The sequence below is a fragment of the Mustelus asterias genome, chromosome 19, assembly GCF_964213995.1.
Source record: "Mustelus asterias chromosome 19, sMusAst1.hap1.1, whole genome shotgun sequence".
Lineage (NCBI taxonomy): Eukaryota > Metazoa > Chordata > Chondrichthyes > Carcharhiniformes > Triakidae > Mustelus > Mustelus asterias.
Window position 1 is genome coordinate 26,566,743 of NC_135819.1, and position 15,493 is coordinate 26,582,235.

At 48.2% G+C, this 15,493-nt stretch overlaps 1 protein-coding gene across 1 annotated transcript in view; it reads right to left on the reverse strand.

Moving 5' to 3' along the window:
- LOC144507660 (dynein axonemal heavy chain 3-like) overlaps positions 1-15,493 on the reverse strand; it is a 459,789-nt gene that overhangs the window by 85,952 nt on the left and 358,344 nt on the right. The window contains exons 40-41 of the mRNA XM_078234817.1: positions 14,273-14,455; positions 5,718-5,876 (exon numbers count right to left, since the gene is read on the reverse strand). Of these exons, the coding sequence (XP_078090943.1) occupies positions 5,718-5,876; positions 14,273-14,455 (342 nt within the window). The remainder of the gene's footprint in view (positions 1-5,717; positions 5,877-14,272; positions 14,456-15,493) is intronic.

The window sequence follows — 15,493 nt, forward strand, 5'->3', positions numbered from 1 at the left end:
CCCTCCATGCCTGCACCGACCGTGCTGCCCGAGTTAACTAAAACCCCCTACCCTTCCGGGAACCATATCCCTCTATTCCCATCCTATTCATGTACTTGTCAAGACGCCCCTTAAAAGTCATCACCATATCCACTTCCACTACCTCCCCCAGCAACGAATTCCAGATACCCACCACTCTCTGTGTAAAAAATCTGTCTCGTACATCTCTTTTAAACCTTGCCCCTCGCACCTTAAACCTAGGAAGGGCCGTGGATGTCGTCTATACGGATTTCAGTAAGGCATTTGACAAAGTCCCTCATGGCAGGTTGGTTAAGAAGGTTAAGGCTCATGGGATACAAGGAGAGGTGGCTAGATGGGTAGAAAACTGGCTTGGCCACAGGAGACAGAGGGTAGCAGTCGAAGGGTCTTTTTCTGGCTGGAGGTCTCTGACCAGTGGTGTTCCGCAGGGCTCTGTACTGGGACCTCTGCTATTTGTGATATATATAAATGATTTGGAAGAAGGTGTAACTGATGTAATCAGCAGGTTTGTGGATGACACGAAGATGGCTGGACTTGCGGATAGCGATGAACATTGTCGGGCAATACAGCAGGATATAGACAGGCTGGAAAATTGGGCGGAGAGGTGGCAGATTGAATTTAATCCGGATAAATGTGAACTGATGCATTTTGGAAGAAATAATGTAGGGAGGAGTTATACAATAAATGGCAGAGCCATCAAGAGTATAGAAACACAGAGGGACCGAGGTGTGCAAGTCCACAAATCCTTGAAGGTGGCAACACAGGTGGAGAAGGTGGTGAAGAAGGCATATGGTATGCTTGCCTTTATAGGACGGGGTATAGAGTATAAAAGCTGATGATGCAGCTGTATAGAACGCTGGTTAGGCCACATTTGGAGTACTGTGTCCAGTTCTGGTCGCCACACTACCAGAAGGACCTGGAGGGTTTAGAGAGAGTACAGAGAAGGTTTACCAGGATGTTGCCTGGTATAGAGGTTCTTAGCTATGACGAGAGATTGGGTAAACTGGGGTTGTTCTCCCTGGAAAGACGGAGAATGAGGGGAGATCTAATAGAGGTGTACAAGATTATGAAGGGGATAGATAGGGTGAACGGTGGGAAGCTTTTTCCCAGATCAGAAGTGACGATCACGAGGGGTCACGGGCTCAAGGTGAGAGGGGCAAAGTATAACTCAGATATTAGAGGGATGTTTTTTACACAGAGGGTGGTGGGGGCCTGGAATGCGCTGCCAAGTAGGGTGGTGGAGGCAGACACGCTGACATCGTTTAAGACTTACCTGGATAGTCACATGAGCAGCCTGGGAATGGAGGGATACAAACGATTGGCCTAGTTGGACCAAGGAGCGGCACAGGCTTGGAGGGCCGAAGAGTCTGTTTCCTGTGCTGTACTGTTCTTTGTTCTTTGTTCTATGCCCCTAGTAATTGACTCTTCCACCCTGGGAAAAAGCTTCTGACTATCCACTCTGTCCATGCCTCTCATACTCTTGTAGACTTCTATCAGGTCTCCCCTCAACCTCCGTCGCTCCAGTGAGAATAAACCAAGTTTCTCCAACCTCTCCTCATAGCTAATGCCCTCCATACTCGGCAACATCCTGGTAAATCTTTTCTGTACCCTCTCCAAAGCCTCCACATCCTTCTGGTGGTGTGGCGACCAGAATTGAACACTATATTCCAAGTGCGGCCTAACTAAGGTTCTATAAAGCTGCAACATGACTTGCCAATTGTTAAACTCAATACCCCAGCCGATGTAGGCAAGCATGCCGTATGCCTTCTTGACTACCTTCTCCACCTGCATTGCCACTTTCAGTGACCTCTGTACCTGTACACCCAGATCCCTCTGCCTATCAATACTCTTAAGGGTTCTGCCATTTCCTGTGTATTTCCTATCTGTATTAGACCTTCCAAAATGCATTACCTCACATTTGTCCGGATTAAACTCCATCTGCCATCTCTCCACCCAAATCTCCAACTGATCTATATCCTGCTGTATCCTCTGGTGGTCCTCATCGCTATCCGCAAATCCACCAACCTTTGTGTCGTCCGCAAACTTACTAATCAATCCAGTTACATTTTCCTCCAAATCATTTATATATATATTACAAACAGCAAAGGTCCCAGCACTGATCCCTGAGGAACACCACTTGTCACAGCCCTCCATTAAGAAACACACTCTTCCACTGCTACCCTCTGTCTTCTTTGACCGAGTAAGAAGTTTAACAACACCAGGTTAAAGTCCAACAGGTTTATTTGGTAGCAAAAGCCACAAGCTTTCGGAGCTGCAAGCCCCTTCTTCAGGTGAGTGGGAATTCTGTTCACAAACAGGGCATATAAAGACACAAACTCCAGAATAATGGTTGGAATGCGAATACTTACAGCTAATCAAGTCTTTAAGGTACAAACAATGTGAGTGGAGAGAGCATTAAGACAGGTTAAAGAGATGTGCATTGTTTCCAGACAGGACAGCCAGTGAGACTCTGCAGGTCCAGGCAAGCTGTGGGGATTACAGATAGTGTGACATGAACCCAATATCCTGGTTGAGGCCGTCCTCATGTGTGTGGAACTTGGCTATCAGTTTCTGCTCAGCGACTCTGCGCTGTCGTGTGTCATGAAGGCCGCCAGTTTTGACCGAGCCAGTTTTGTATTCACCTTGCCAGCTCACCTCTGATCCCATGCGACTTCACCTTCTGCACCAGTCTGCCATGAGGGACCTTGTCAAAGGCCTTACTGAAGTCCATGTAGACAACATCCACTGCCCTACCCTCATCAATCATCTTCGTCACTTCCTCGAAAAACTCGATCAAGTTCGTGAGACACGACCTCCACTTCACAAAACCATGTTGCCTCTCACTAATACGTCCAATTATTTCCAAGTGGGAATAAATCCTGTCTCGAAGAATCCTCTCCAATAATTTCCCTACCGCTGATGTAAGGCTCACCGGCCTGTAATTACCTGGATTATTCTTGCTACCCTTCTTAAACAAAGGAACAACATTGGCTATTCTCCAATCCTCTGGGACCTCCCCTGTAGTCATGATGTGGAAATGCCGGCGTTGGACTGGGGTAAGCACAGTAAGGAGTCTAACAACACCAGGTTAAAGTTGTGGAAATGCCGGCGTACTTTAACAGGGTGTTGTTAGGCTCCTTACTGTGACCTCCCCTGCAGACAGTGAGGATACAAAGATTTCTCTCAAGGCCCCAGCAATTTCCTCCCTTGCCTTTCTCAGTATTCTGGGGTATATCCCATCAGGCCCTGGAGACTTGTCTACCTTAACGTTCCTCAAGAACCCCAATACCTCCTTTTTGATCTCAACATGACTCAAACTATCTAAACATCCTTTCCCAGACTCATCATCCACCAAGTCCTTCTCTTTGATGAATACTGATGCAAAGTACTCATTTAATACCTCACCCATTTTCTCTGGCTCCACACATAGATTCCCTCCCTTGTCCTTGAGTGGGCCAACCCTCTCCCTGGCTACCCTCTTGCTCTTTATATATGTATAAAAAGCCTTGGGATTTTCCTTAATCCTGCTGGCCAATGACTTTTCATGACTCCTTTCAGCCTTTCTTACTCTTTGCTTAAGTTTCTTTCCACTTTCCTTGTATTCCACACTTGCTTCTTGTGTTCCCAGCCTCCTAGCTTTGACAAATGCTTCCTTTTTCTCTTTGACTCGGCTCACAATATCTCTCGTTATCCAAGGTTCCCAAAACTTGCCATACTTATCCTTCATCCTTACAGGAATGTGCCAGTCCTGAATTCCTATCAACTTACACTTGAAAGCCTCCCACATGCCAGATGTTGATTTGCCTTCAAACATCTGCCCCCAATCTACATTCTTCAGTTCCTGTCTAATATTGTTGTAATTAGCCTTCCCCCAATTTAGCACCTTAACTTGGGGACTAACGTTCAGGGAACTAGCGTGAGATCCCGCCGGAATGAAGGGGGGGCAATCAGGGCCCCCCAGGGGGTCGGGTGGTGGGGGGGGGGGGGTGGTGCCGCTTGGGCATAGGGAGCCAGGCAGTGCCAACCTGTGCCTCCTGGAACTTCCCAAGGGGCAAAGTGCTCATGCCCAGGGAGCACCTTGGCACTGCCCACTGGGCATCGGGCAGTGCCAGGGGGTGGGGCCTACTGTGGGCGGGGCCGAGGGGTGATCGGTAGGGGTGGGGGGGTGCCGCTGCCACTCTGCATTGGGATTGGTCTGGGTTAAAGGGAGGCCAGTGATCAGGATGGGCTGGGGGTGCGGGTGGTCTGCCGGGGGTGGGGGGTCCTGCCTCCAGGCGGAGGGTGTCAGCCGGGGGGGGGGGGGCCGGGGGGGGGGCGGGGTCAGTGGGGGAGGGGGGTCTGCCGGATTGAGGAGGCTCTGCCAGGGTGAGGGGGGTGGGGGGATCGCCATTGCTGGGGGGTGGGCTGTACATTGGGACAGGCGGGGGCGGGGGAAGTCAGGGCTGGCCCGGGAATTGTTGTGGGAGCTGCGATCGGGGGGGTGCTGGAGGGGCAGCATTGCAGCGATGGCAGCAAAGGGGAGACTGATAGATCAGGACCACTGCGCATGCGCAGAGTTCCAGAACCGTCAGACTCCAGCGTGAATAGGCCCCACCCCCCGGATTTATAATGAGATTCCCGACTGGGACCTCTGCAGTGCACAGAGTGCGGAGGTTCGGGTGAGAGGTTGAACTGACAGAACAGTCGGGATCTGGAAGAGTTTTCCTGACAATTCAGCACTTTTGGGAGAATTGCCCCCAATATTCTGGGGAAAGGCGATAGACGCTAAGAGATGGGCAGAGATTCAGTCCCTCCATGAAAAGCCAGACTCAAGAAACAAGCTTTGAAAAGTAACTTCTGCCTGTCGAATGTTGGTGTCGGTGTGTTTCTGTGTACAGATATCAATACAGCACATTTCAGGCACTGGAAACGGGATGCACACTTGTATAAATTTCATTTGTGTTGAGGTGTGCCACATTTTGAAACTTTTATCCTGTTTCATCTACTCAATGTGATTCTGCTCAGCTTCCAGGACAGTAAAGCCAAACAAAGCATTTTCAATGCTGATGAAAATGATTGGATAGGAATTGTGTCTGTGTGATGTTATGTCAGCTCTCCCGCACAGCCTCATTGGACACCCTCCATGCACCTTCAGACTGATTATTTCTTCCATTTACTCTGCCCTGGGGGGAACAAAACCACACACATCATTTCCGTCAACGTGCACGGGCTCCTTTTGCTGCATGAAGGACCACACTCGGCTTTTCTTGGAGAAAATCCAACTTTCCATGGCATTCCCGCCATTTCCCTTTAGGGTCTTGTGGCTCAGGAGTGCTGAGTAGGCAAAACCCGTCAAGGTCGTGTTCCCATTTTAAATGGGGGGTGGAAATTGGATTTCCTTCCACACTATTTGGTCCTTGTGGAGCAGGGTTTTGGATGTCCTCGTCAGGTTGGAGAGTTTGTGAAATAACTGGAAAGATGCTGGGGAACATCTGGAAAGGTTTTGCTAGGTCACACTCGGTCAAATGCTGCCTTGATGTCAAGGCCAGTCACTCTCACCTCGGGGGTAGAAAGGTAAAGAGTTCTTCAGCATGAACAGAGCAAACATCGCTCGACAGGAGCAGAGCAAAGATAATTGGATTGTAACAACTTGCAGGTGGTGAAAATGCTCAATCTTTCCCTTTTCCAGTTAACATTAGACTTTGATTTTTTTGTGATACCTTCAAGATGCAAATGGCAGTGAGTGTCAGCCGGACACCAGACGGAGGATTCTGCATGGTCTTCACCAGAGCAATATCACTGGCCTTCAGCGTGTCGAGAGCTGCAATCGCATTGTTCAGAGCTGGCATGGCCACACTTAGCTTCTGTTCACACTCAACCTACAGAACAATCACACAATGACGCTCTGGCTGTAAGAGGACTTATGTTCAAATCAAATACAATTACGTCAAGATGCCTACTTGCATTGCCTTTGTGACAGAAATAAAAGCTTTGTTGTTGATTTTGATATAGTCTAAAGGAATCTTTTGCCTTGAAGCACTGACAGCTTCTTTCCATTGGAGTGCCACTTACTCACCCGCTTGTTAAATAGATCATCATGATTGAAGGGGATTGGGGGATTGGAAACAAAGTGTAAACCTTTCCCCAGTCACTCTGTGTGAACAGTCTGTGTGGAGCTTCATCTAATAAAGCAGAAGGCTCAACGTAACCACACTCCAGCAGAGATTCCTATTGTCTGTGAGATAAGTGGACAACATAGGAATAATCAATATCCAATTTGTGTTCAAGTGAGTGAAATCCTGAGAGCTCCAACAGCCAATGTGAACAGGATCTTGGCCAGGATTTTTGGCCTTGCAGAGCCCACCACTCCCCCCCCCCCCCTCCCCCCCACCCCTGGCGACCCCCTGGCAGCCCGACCACCCCCCCCTCCCCACCCCCCCATACCTGGACAGCCAGCCCTGATTGCCGTCCTCCCTCCCTCTGCCTGCGATCCCAAATGCAGAGTGGCAGCGGGACCCCACCTCCCACTGACCACCCACAAAATAGGTCCTGCCCCCAATAGGCCCCACCGCTCTGGGCCCACCCACTTGGCACTGCCCAATACCCGATGCACAGTGTCCAGGTGCCCCTTGGGCAGTGTCAAAGTGCCAGGCTGGCACGGCTAGGCTGACACTGCCCAACAGGCACCCTCCCTTACCCCCGACCTCCTGGGGGTCCTCAATGGCTTCTCTTCCCTGCAGTACGGTCGGTCGTTGTTCCCCGTTCGTGGGCTGCAGTTGTAAACCCCACTGGAATGAACCCTCTTTCCATATGGTAATCAGCTCCAATTTCTGACATGGAGCTGATGACGCTGGAAATTTTATCCATGGAGACTGGTGGAGGCTGTGGTGCCTGGTGGAGAGCTCGCAAAACGGCCTTTGCTGATGTCTCCCAGCCCGTTACATTGCTTAATTCTAGTAAATATAAAGGTTTACGACAGTTTTCAGAGTGCGGTGTTGGGAATAATTCACAAGGGATCTCGGCTCTGAACATCACTTTCCAGAGTTGAAGATTGACTTTAATAAAATCTGCTGTGATTGTGGCTGTTTGTGGCTCTCGTTTACTATATTATTTCAGGAGAAATATTCCAAACAGAGCCCTCATTACAATTTACTCAGGTTCATTTATTCAGCTGAGTTCTGATTGGTAAAACACTGTTATCAATAAGGAATATTGAACTTATCAGGTTTTTAATTATATAAATCACTGCACAGATTTATCATGGAGGGACTAATATGGACAATAAATCAATGACATCAAGAAAGAGCTCTGAGGAAGGGACATCTAGACTCGAAACATTGGCTCTATTGTCTCCCCACAGAGACTATCAGGCCTGCTGAGATTTTCCAGCATTTTCTGTTTCTGTTTAAGGTTCCAGCATCCGCAGTATTTTGCTTTTATCTTTTTGTTTGTTAATGGAGGTCTCACTGCAAGGCCAGCATTTATTGTTCATCATTAATTCTTTGGCAGCGTATATTGTAAACAAGCACTATTTCATTGTTTACTTTCTCCATCTGAACTCAAACTCCAGGCGTTCTGGTGGAATCCCTTAAAAACACGAACATCCCAGACAAGTAGTGATTAAGACAGCACAGCAGAAGAGGGTCACCTGGCTTGAGGGACTAATGGGAATGGAGAGTGAGTGATCACCCCTGAGGGTGGAGCCTCTTTCAGGCAGAATCATTGAGCAACCATGTAGTAAACCTGTAAGGACTGGAGCTCTGCCCCAAGGCAGCCATGGCTGCAATTCCCTGTACCCAATCCTCTTCACCAACAAAAACCTTTGTTCCTAACAAAGCCTGGAGTGTCTTGACATGGCCTGAGGGGGAGGGGGGAGGGCACGCTATCACAAGCCACATCTCTTCTCCCTCCCTGTTGAGAATTCTTTAAGTATACCTATCCATAGTTCTTAAGAGTTGCAACTCCCCAGTATAATTTTTGAATGTTTTATGCAGCAACAACACTCATCCATACTTCATAGAATCATAGAGTACCTACAGTGCAGAAGGAGGCCATTCAGCCCATCGAGCCCGCACCGACAACAATCCCACCTAGGCCCTATCTCCTTAACCCCTGTAAGGGGCAATTTACCATGGCTAATCAACCTAACCCGCACATCTTTGGAGTGTGGGAGGAAGCTGGAGCACCCGAAAGAAACCCACACAGACACGGGGAGAACATGCAAACTCCACACAGTCACCCAAGGCCGGAATTGAACCCGGATCCCTGGCACTGAGGGAGCAGTGCTAACCACTGTGCCACCGTGCCATCTTAACTCCAATTTCTGGGAACAATAACCTCTTATTTAATTTTTAGTCTGTTTTTATTTAATTCTCCTCTGTATATGTTTTATCCCCCACACTCTCAAAACACTTGTTAATATTTTCTCACAATTTATGTCTAACACTAGTCCAAAAGATTTATTAATCCTATCTTTACACAGAATTTATAATATGAAAAGAGGCCATTCAGCCCAGCTAGTCTAGGCTGGAGCTAATGCACAATGTAAGCCTCCACCCTCCTTATCTAATCCTATTCTTACTAGTTTTAAGCTTATAGACTTTCTGCATTGCTTCTCTCTATATTAATGTAAACCATCCCCCACTGTTTTAGTTATCCTCCACAGAAGGACATTGGCATTTTGGTTTTTGTGAAGTCCAATCCTTTTTATCAGCCTGCTCTTCCAGAACTCAGTGCAATGGTGAAGAACATGAGCCTCTGGACCCCCTTGATTCCTTCCTGCATCAACCCTGCAGCCACACACTGATCCTCCTCTCCCTGCAGCACAAGGAGCAACCTGGAGATGAGCAACCTTAACAATTGCTCTTCATTCCAGTGCCTGACTCCATTAAACTCTCTGCAAGATCTCAAACACACTCCTTCCCCTGGTTTTTGCTCCCAACATGGTCCCTGGTATCTCTCTTGTGTGTGTGGAGATGCCGGCGTTGGACTGGGGTAAACACAGTAAGAAGTTTAACAACACCAGGTTAAAGTCCAACAGGTTTATTTGGTAGCAAAAGCCACACAAGCTTTCGGAGCTGCAAGCCCCTTCTTCAGGTGAGTGGGAATTCTGTTCACAAAATTGTGAACAGAATTCCCACTCACCTGAAGAAGGGGCTTGCAGCTCCGAAAGCTTGTGTGCCTTTTGCTACCAAATAAACCTGTTGGACTTTAACCTGGGCGGCACGGTAGCACAGTGGTTAGCACTGCTGCTTCACAGCTCCAGGGTCCCGGGTTCGATTCCCGGCTCGGGTCACTGTCTGTGTGGAGTTTGCACATTCTCCTCGTGTCTGCGTGGGTTTCCTCCGGGTGCTCCGGTTTCCTCCCACAGTCCAAAGATGTGCGGGTTAGGTTGATTGGCCAGGTTAAAAATTGTCCCTTAGAGTCCTGGGATGCGTAAGTTAGAGGGATTAGCGGGTAAAATATGTGGGGGTAGGGCCTGGGTGGGATTGTGGTCGGTGCAGACTCGATGGGCCGAATGGCCTCCTTCTGCACTGTAGGGTTTCTATGTTTCTATGGTGTTGTTAAACTTCTTACTGAATCTCTCTTGTGGCCAAACGGGCCATCTAAAATGGCGATTTGCAAAGCACTCTGGGACAATTGGGCAAGAACTATAATGACAGGCTGCAGTTTAAAAGACAGAGACAAACCGGCTGCAACCCGGAAGTGTGAATCCACAGGATATGGGTCATCTCCAGGATCAAAGAGACTTTCTGGTCACACTGGGTTGTTTCATCTCCAGGATCAAAGAGACTTTCTGATCACACTAGGTTGTGTACCAGATATGAGGGCGCCGTGGCCCCTTGTTTGGGGGGAAGGGTGAACTCTATGTGCCTCCAGCACCTACAGGCATGGCCGTTGGCGACACACCCAGAGATTGGTGTGGCAGCACCTGATTGGACTCTTATCGATCAGAGTGATCAAGCCCTGATCAGTTGATTGACAAGAATCAGGAGACCGCCCAAAAGGGGCGCGAAACCCAATGGGGTATAAAGGGTGCTGCACAACCAGGAATCTCTCTCTCTCTCGCTCTCTCTCTCTCTGACCCCACGAATGAGCTACAACAATGGTGAACATCGCCAGCGATGACCAGCACGAGGAGAGCCACCACACCCGAGAGGGAAGGAAAGCCAGAGCCAGAGCGCCAGACCAGACCAAAGGACCAGACTACGCAGAGGACGACCGAGACCAGCGCACAGATAAAGGCCAATATCTGCTTGGGTACGCGCCAGTCACGCAAAGTTAAGTCAAGGTCTTGTATTGGACCTGAATTCTCGTATTTTCCTGTAAGATAACTTATCGTTGGTTGGGTGGGTGATTATTGATTGTGTGGGTTTAAATAAACATTGGTTGTACTAATAAGACGTCTACTCGTAGTTATTTGTCCACCGTATAAGGGTTAAAACAGATTCTGCGGCAGGCGCAACACTTTCTTATTAACTTAAGAACTAGGAGCAGGGTTAGACCATTCAGCCCCCAAGTCTGCTCCACCATTCAATACGATCATAACTGATCTCATCTAGGCCTCATCTCCACTTTCCTGCCCATTCTCCATAACCCTTCAACCCATTGCTAATTAAAAATCTGTCTATCTCCTCCTTAAATTTACTCAATGTCCCGGCATCCACCACACTCTGGGATAGTGAATTCCACAGACTGACGACCCTTTGGGAGAAATAATTTCTCCTCATTTCCGTTTTAAATCTGCCATCCTTTATCCTAAAACTGATCTCTTATCCAAGATTGTCCCACAAGGGGAAGATTCCTCTCCATGTCTACTTTAATTATCATTTTGTACATCTCAATTAGACCTCCTTTCATTCTTCTAAACTCCAGGGAGTATCGGCCTAAACTGTTCAATCTCTCTTCATAAGCCAAACCCCTCATCTCTGGAATAAATCTAGTGAACCTCCTCTGAACTGCCTCCAATACACTACATCTTTCCTCAAATAAAGGGACTCAAACTGTACTCCAGGTGCAATCTCACCAATGCCTTACATAATTGTAGCAACACTTGCTTAATTTTATATTCTACTCTTTTGGCTAAAAATGCCAAAATTCCCTTCACTTTCCTTGTTATCTGCTCTATTTCCATACCAGTTTTCTGTGACTCATGCATGAGGACACCCAGATCGCTCTGCACCGAAACACCCCAGGGTGCCATTCTATTTTTCCGACCAAAATGGATAACCTTACATTTATCCACGTTAAACTGCATCTGCCATATCTTAGCCCACTCACCTAACCTATCTATATCCATCGGTAAATTTCTTATTTCCTCATTGCAACTTGCTATTTTAGTGGCATCTGCAAATTTGGCTATGGTATCTCCTATCCCTGTATCCAAGTCATTAAGATCAGCTGTAAATAGTTGGGGATCCACTAGTTACACCTTGCCAACCAGAAAAATACCCATTTATCCCAACTCTCTGCCTTCTGTCAGTTATGATGTGGAGATGCTGGTGTTGGACTGGGGTAAACACAGTAAGAAGTCTCACAACACCAGGTTAAAGTCCAACAGGTTTATTTGGTAGCAAAAGCCACTAGCTTTTGGAGCGCTGCTCCTTCGTCAGGTGAGTGGGAGTTCTGTTCACAAACAGAGCATATAAAGACACAAACTCAATTTACAGAATAATGATTGGAATGCGAGTCTTAACAGGCAATCAAGTCTTAAAGGTACAGACAATGTGAGTGGAGAGAACAGGTTAAAGAGATGTGTATTGTCTCCAGCCAGGACAGTTAGTGAGATTTTGCAAGCCCAGGCAAGTCGTGGGGGTTACAGATAGTGTGACATGAACCCAAGATCCCGGTTGAGGCCATCCTCATATATGCGGAACTTGGCTCTCAGTTTCTGCTCAGTGATTCTGCGTCGTCGTATGTCGTGAAGGCCGCCTTGGAGAACGCTTACCTGAAGATCAGAGGCCGAATGCCCGTGACCGCTGAAGTGTTCCCCAACAGGAAGAGAACACTTTTGCCTGGTGATTGTCGAGCGGTTTTCATTCATCCGTTGTCATAGCGTCTGCATGGTCTCCCCAATGTACCATGCCTCGGGACATCCTTTCCTGCAGCGTAACAGGTAGACAACGTTGGCCGAGTTGCAAGAGTAGGTACCGTGTACCTGGTGGATGGTGTTCTCGCGTGAGATGATGGCATCCGTGTCGATGATCCGGCACGTCTTGCAGAGGTTGCTGTGGCAGGGTTGTGTGGTGTCGTGGTCACTGTTCTCCTGAAGGCTGGGTAGTTTGCTGCGGACAATGGTCTGTTTGAGGTTGCGTGGTTGTTTGAAGGCAAGAAGTGGGGGTGTGGGGATGGCCTTGGTGAGATGTTAGTCTACATCAATGACATCTTCATGCACAAGTTCGAACAAGACTTCTTCATTGCACAGGACCTTCAACCGATGCTATACACTAGATACATCGATGACATTTTCTTCCTTTGGACTCATGGTGAACAATCACTGAAACAACTATATGATGACATCAGCAAGTTCCATCCCACCATCAGACTCACCATGGACTACTCTCCGGAATCGGTTGCATTCTTGGACATACGCATCTCCATTAAGGACGGTCATCTCAGCACCTCACTATACCGCAAGCCCACGGATAACCTCACGATGCTCCACTTCTCCAGCTTCCACTCTAAACACGTCCCCTACAGACAAGCCCTCCGTATACACAGGATCTGATGAGGAGGATCGCAACAGACACGTCCAGACGCTGAAAGATGCCCTCATAAGAACAGGATATGGTGCTCGACTCATCGATCGACAGTTCCAACGTGCCACAGTGAAAAACCGCACAGACCTCCTCAGAAGACAAACACGGGACACGGTGGACAGAGTACCCTTCGTCGTCCAGTACTTCCCCAGAACGGAGAAGCTACGACATCTTCTCCGGAGCCTTCAACATGTCATTGATGAAGACGAACATCTTGCCAAGGCCATCCCCACCTACCACTTCTTGCCTTCAAACAACCGCACAACCTCAAACAGACCATTGTCTGCAGCAAACTACCCAGCCTTCAGGAGAACAGTGACCACGACACCACACAACCCTGCCACAACATCCTCTGCAAGACATGCCGGATCATCGACACGGATGCCATCATCTCACGTGAGAACACCATCCACCAGGTACACGGTACATACTCTTGCAACTCGGCCAATGTTGTCTACCTGACACGCTGCAGGAAAGGATGTCCCGAGGCATGGTACATTGGGGAAACCATGCAGACGCTATGACAACGGATGAATGAACACCGCTCGACAATCACCAGGCAAGACTGTTCTCTTTCTGTTGGGGAACACTTTAGCGGTCACAGGCATTCGGCCTCTGATCTCTGGGTAAGCGTTCTCCAAGGCGGCCTTCATGACACACGACAAAGCAGAATCACTGAGCAGAAACTGATAGCCAAGTTCCGCACACATGAGGATGGCCTCAACCGGGATCCTGGGTTCATGTCACACTATCTGTAATCCCCACGACTTGCCTGGGCTTGCAAAATCTCACTAACTTTCTTGTCTGGAGACAATTTACATCTCTTTAGCCTGTGCTTAACGCTCTCTCCACTCACATTGTCTGTACCTTTAAGACTTGATTACCTGTAAAGACTCTCATTCCAAACATTATTTTGTAAATTGAGTTTGTGTCTTTATATGCCCTGTTTGAGAACAGAACTCCTGCTCACCTGATGAAGGAGCAGCGCTCCGAAAGCTTGTGTTACCAAATAGACCTGTTGGACTTTAACCTGGTGTTGTGAGACTTCTTATTCTGTCAGTTAGCCAGTCTTCTATCCAAGCTAATAAATTACCCCAAACTCCATGCGATCTTACCTTGTGTATTAACCTGCTGTGTGGCACCTTTTTCCGTTTGTTTCCCACTCTGACACCAGAAAGACAACTCACCTGATGGCTACACAGACCATCGAATCCGTCATCCGTCATAACCACACTTCTATACCTGCTCAAGGAATGTAGGAATCTAAAAATATATTTACCAGAATCCTAGTCATTTATAATATTTTATTAGATGTTTATATTTAGCAAAGGTTTGCAGCTGTTGTTGTAATGTTAGTGTGAAGTGCAGGTGCATTGTAGTCTAATCATTACCAAGGCCAGCCGGGGTGGCCTGGACTGACCTCTCCCAGAGCTGTCGGCTGATGGGATGTGCTTGAAGAGTGCTCTGGTATCGGCTGCATGTCCTTGCCTTTTACCATGGAATCTGAACCCATTTACCTTAATCGACCGTGCTTCCTGAGCAGCTTTATTCGCTGTTGCCTCGTCTGCTTCCACAACCCTCTTCACAATTTCGACCTCCAGCGTCTCATTGGCAATGACCCTCAGCAGCTCCTCGGTCTCCCGATCTTGCTCCATTAACAAAGGCTTGAGGTCTGTCAGCTCCTGCTGCATTATTTCAATCTGATTGGACACAATAAAGGAACATCAGGCACCTGGATTGCAACACAATCTGCGTGAGATCAAACTTCTTCGTAACCGCCATGGAGAGGAATCATACCCAATGGATCCACTGCCCGTCATAGATCCTGTCAGATCTCCCTTCCATTCAACTGAATGAGATGGGAACCTGACCGGATCCCTGTGGCAAAGGTGAAATACTGTGAATGCTGGAAATCTGAAATAAAAGCAGAAAATGCTGGAAGTACCCGGACAGCATCTGTGGAGAGAGAAAGAGTTAACATTTCAGGCCATGATCTTCCATCTGATAACAGGGCACCGCTTCGGGGGGCGGGGGTGGAATCTTGTGGAGGTGGTGGAAGTCTTGTCCACTGGCTAAAGAGCCAGTGAGTCCCTGCGGCGTTTCTTTTAGGGAAGCCCCGTCACATTGCTTGACGAGCCAACACAAGGCACAAGGCCACCGCCCAGGATCAAGGACCCGAGGAGTGGATGTCCCGCCCACTGATAACTGGCAGCCAATCAGAGACTGGCAGCTTTCCAGCACTCAGCAGCACCAACTGTGAGGTGGTGGTGACTGTCGGTATGACACCCATCTGAAGTCACAGGTCACAGAGGGATCCAGGCACAAATCAGTCTTGGCAGAAAGGTGGTCACAGAATTGGGGTGGCGGGGTAGGACTGTGGGCAGTTGGCAGGATGGGCACAGGCGTGACACTCAGCAGGCACCCCCTCCCTTTTCCTGATGTCTAGTCCCTTGATCAGGTACTGAGAGCCTTTGAGTGGGGGCTCCTCCCTGGAGGTCTGCAAGAAAACACGCCAAGGTTTCTTAGAACATTGTGTACAATTTTGGTCCTATTAGTTGAGGAGGGGTTTAGTAGCATTGGAGGCAGTTCAGAGGAGGTTCAATAGATGATTCCTGAGATGAGGAGTTTGATTTACGAAGAGAGATTGGGCAGTTTAGGCCAATACTCCCTGGCGTTTAGAAGAATGAAAGAGGATCTAATTGAGGTGTGCAAGGTAATAAGTAACAAAGTAGACATGT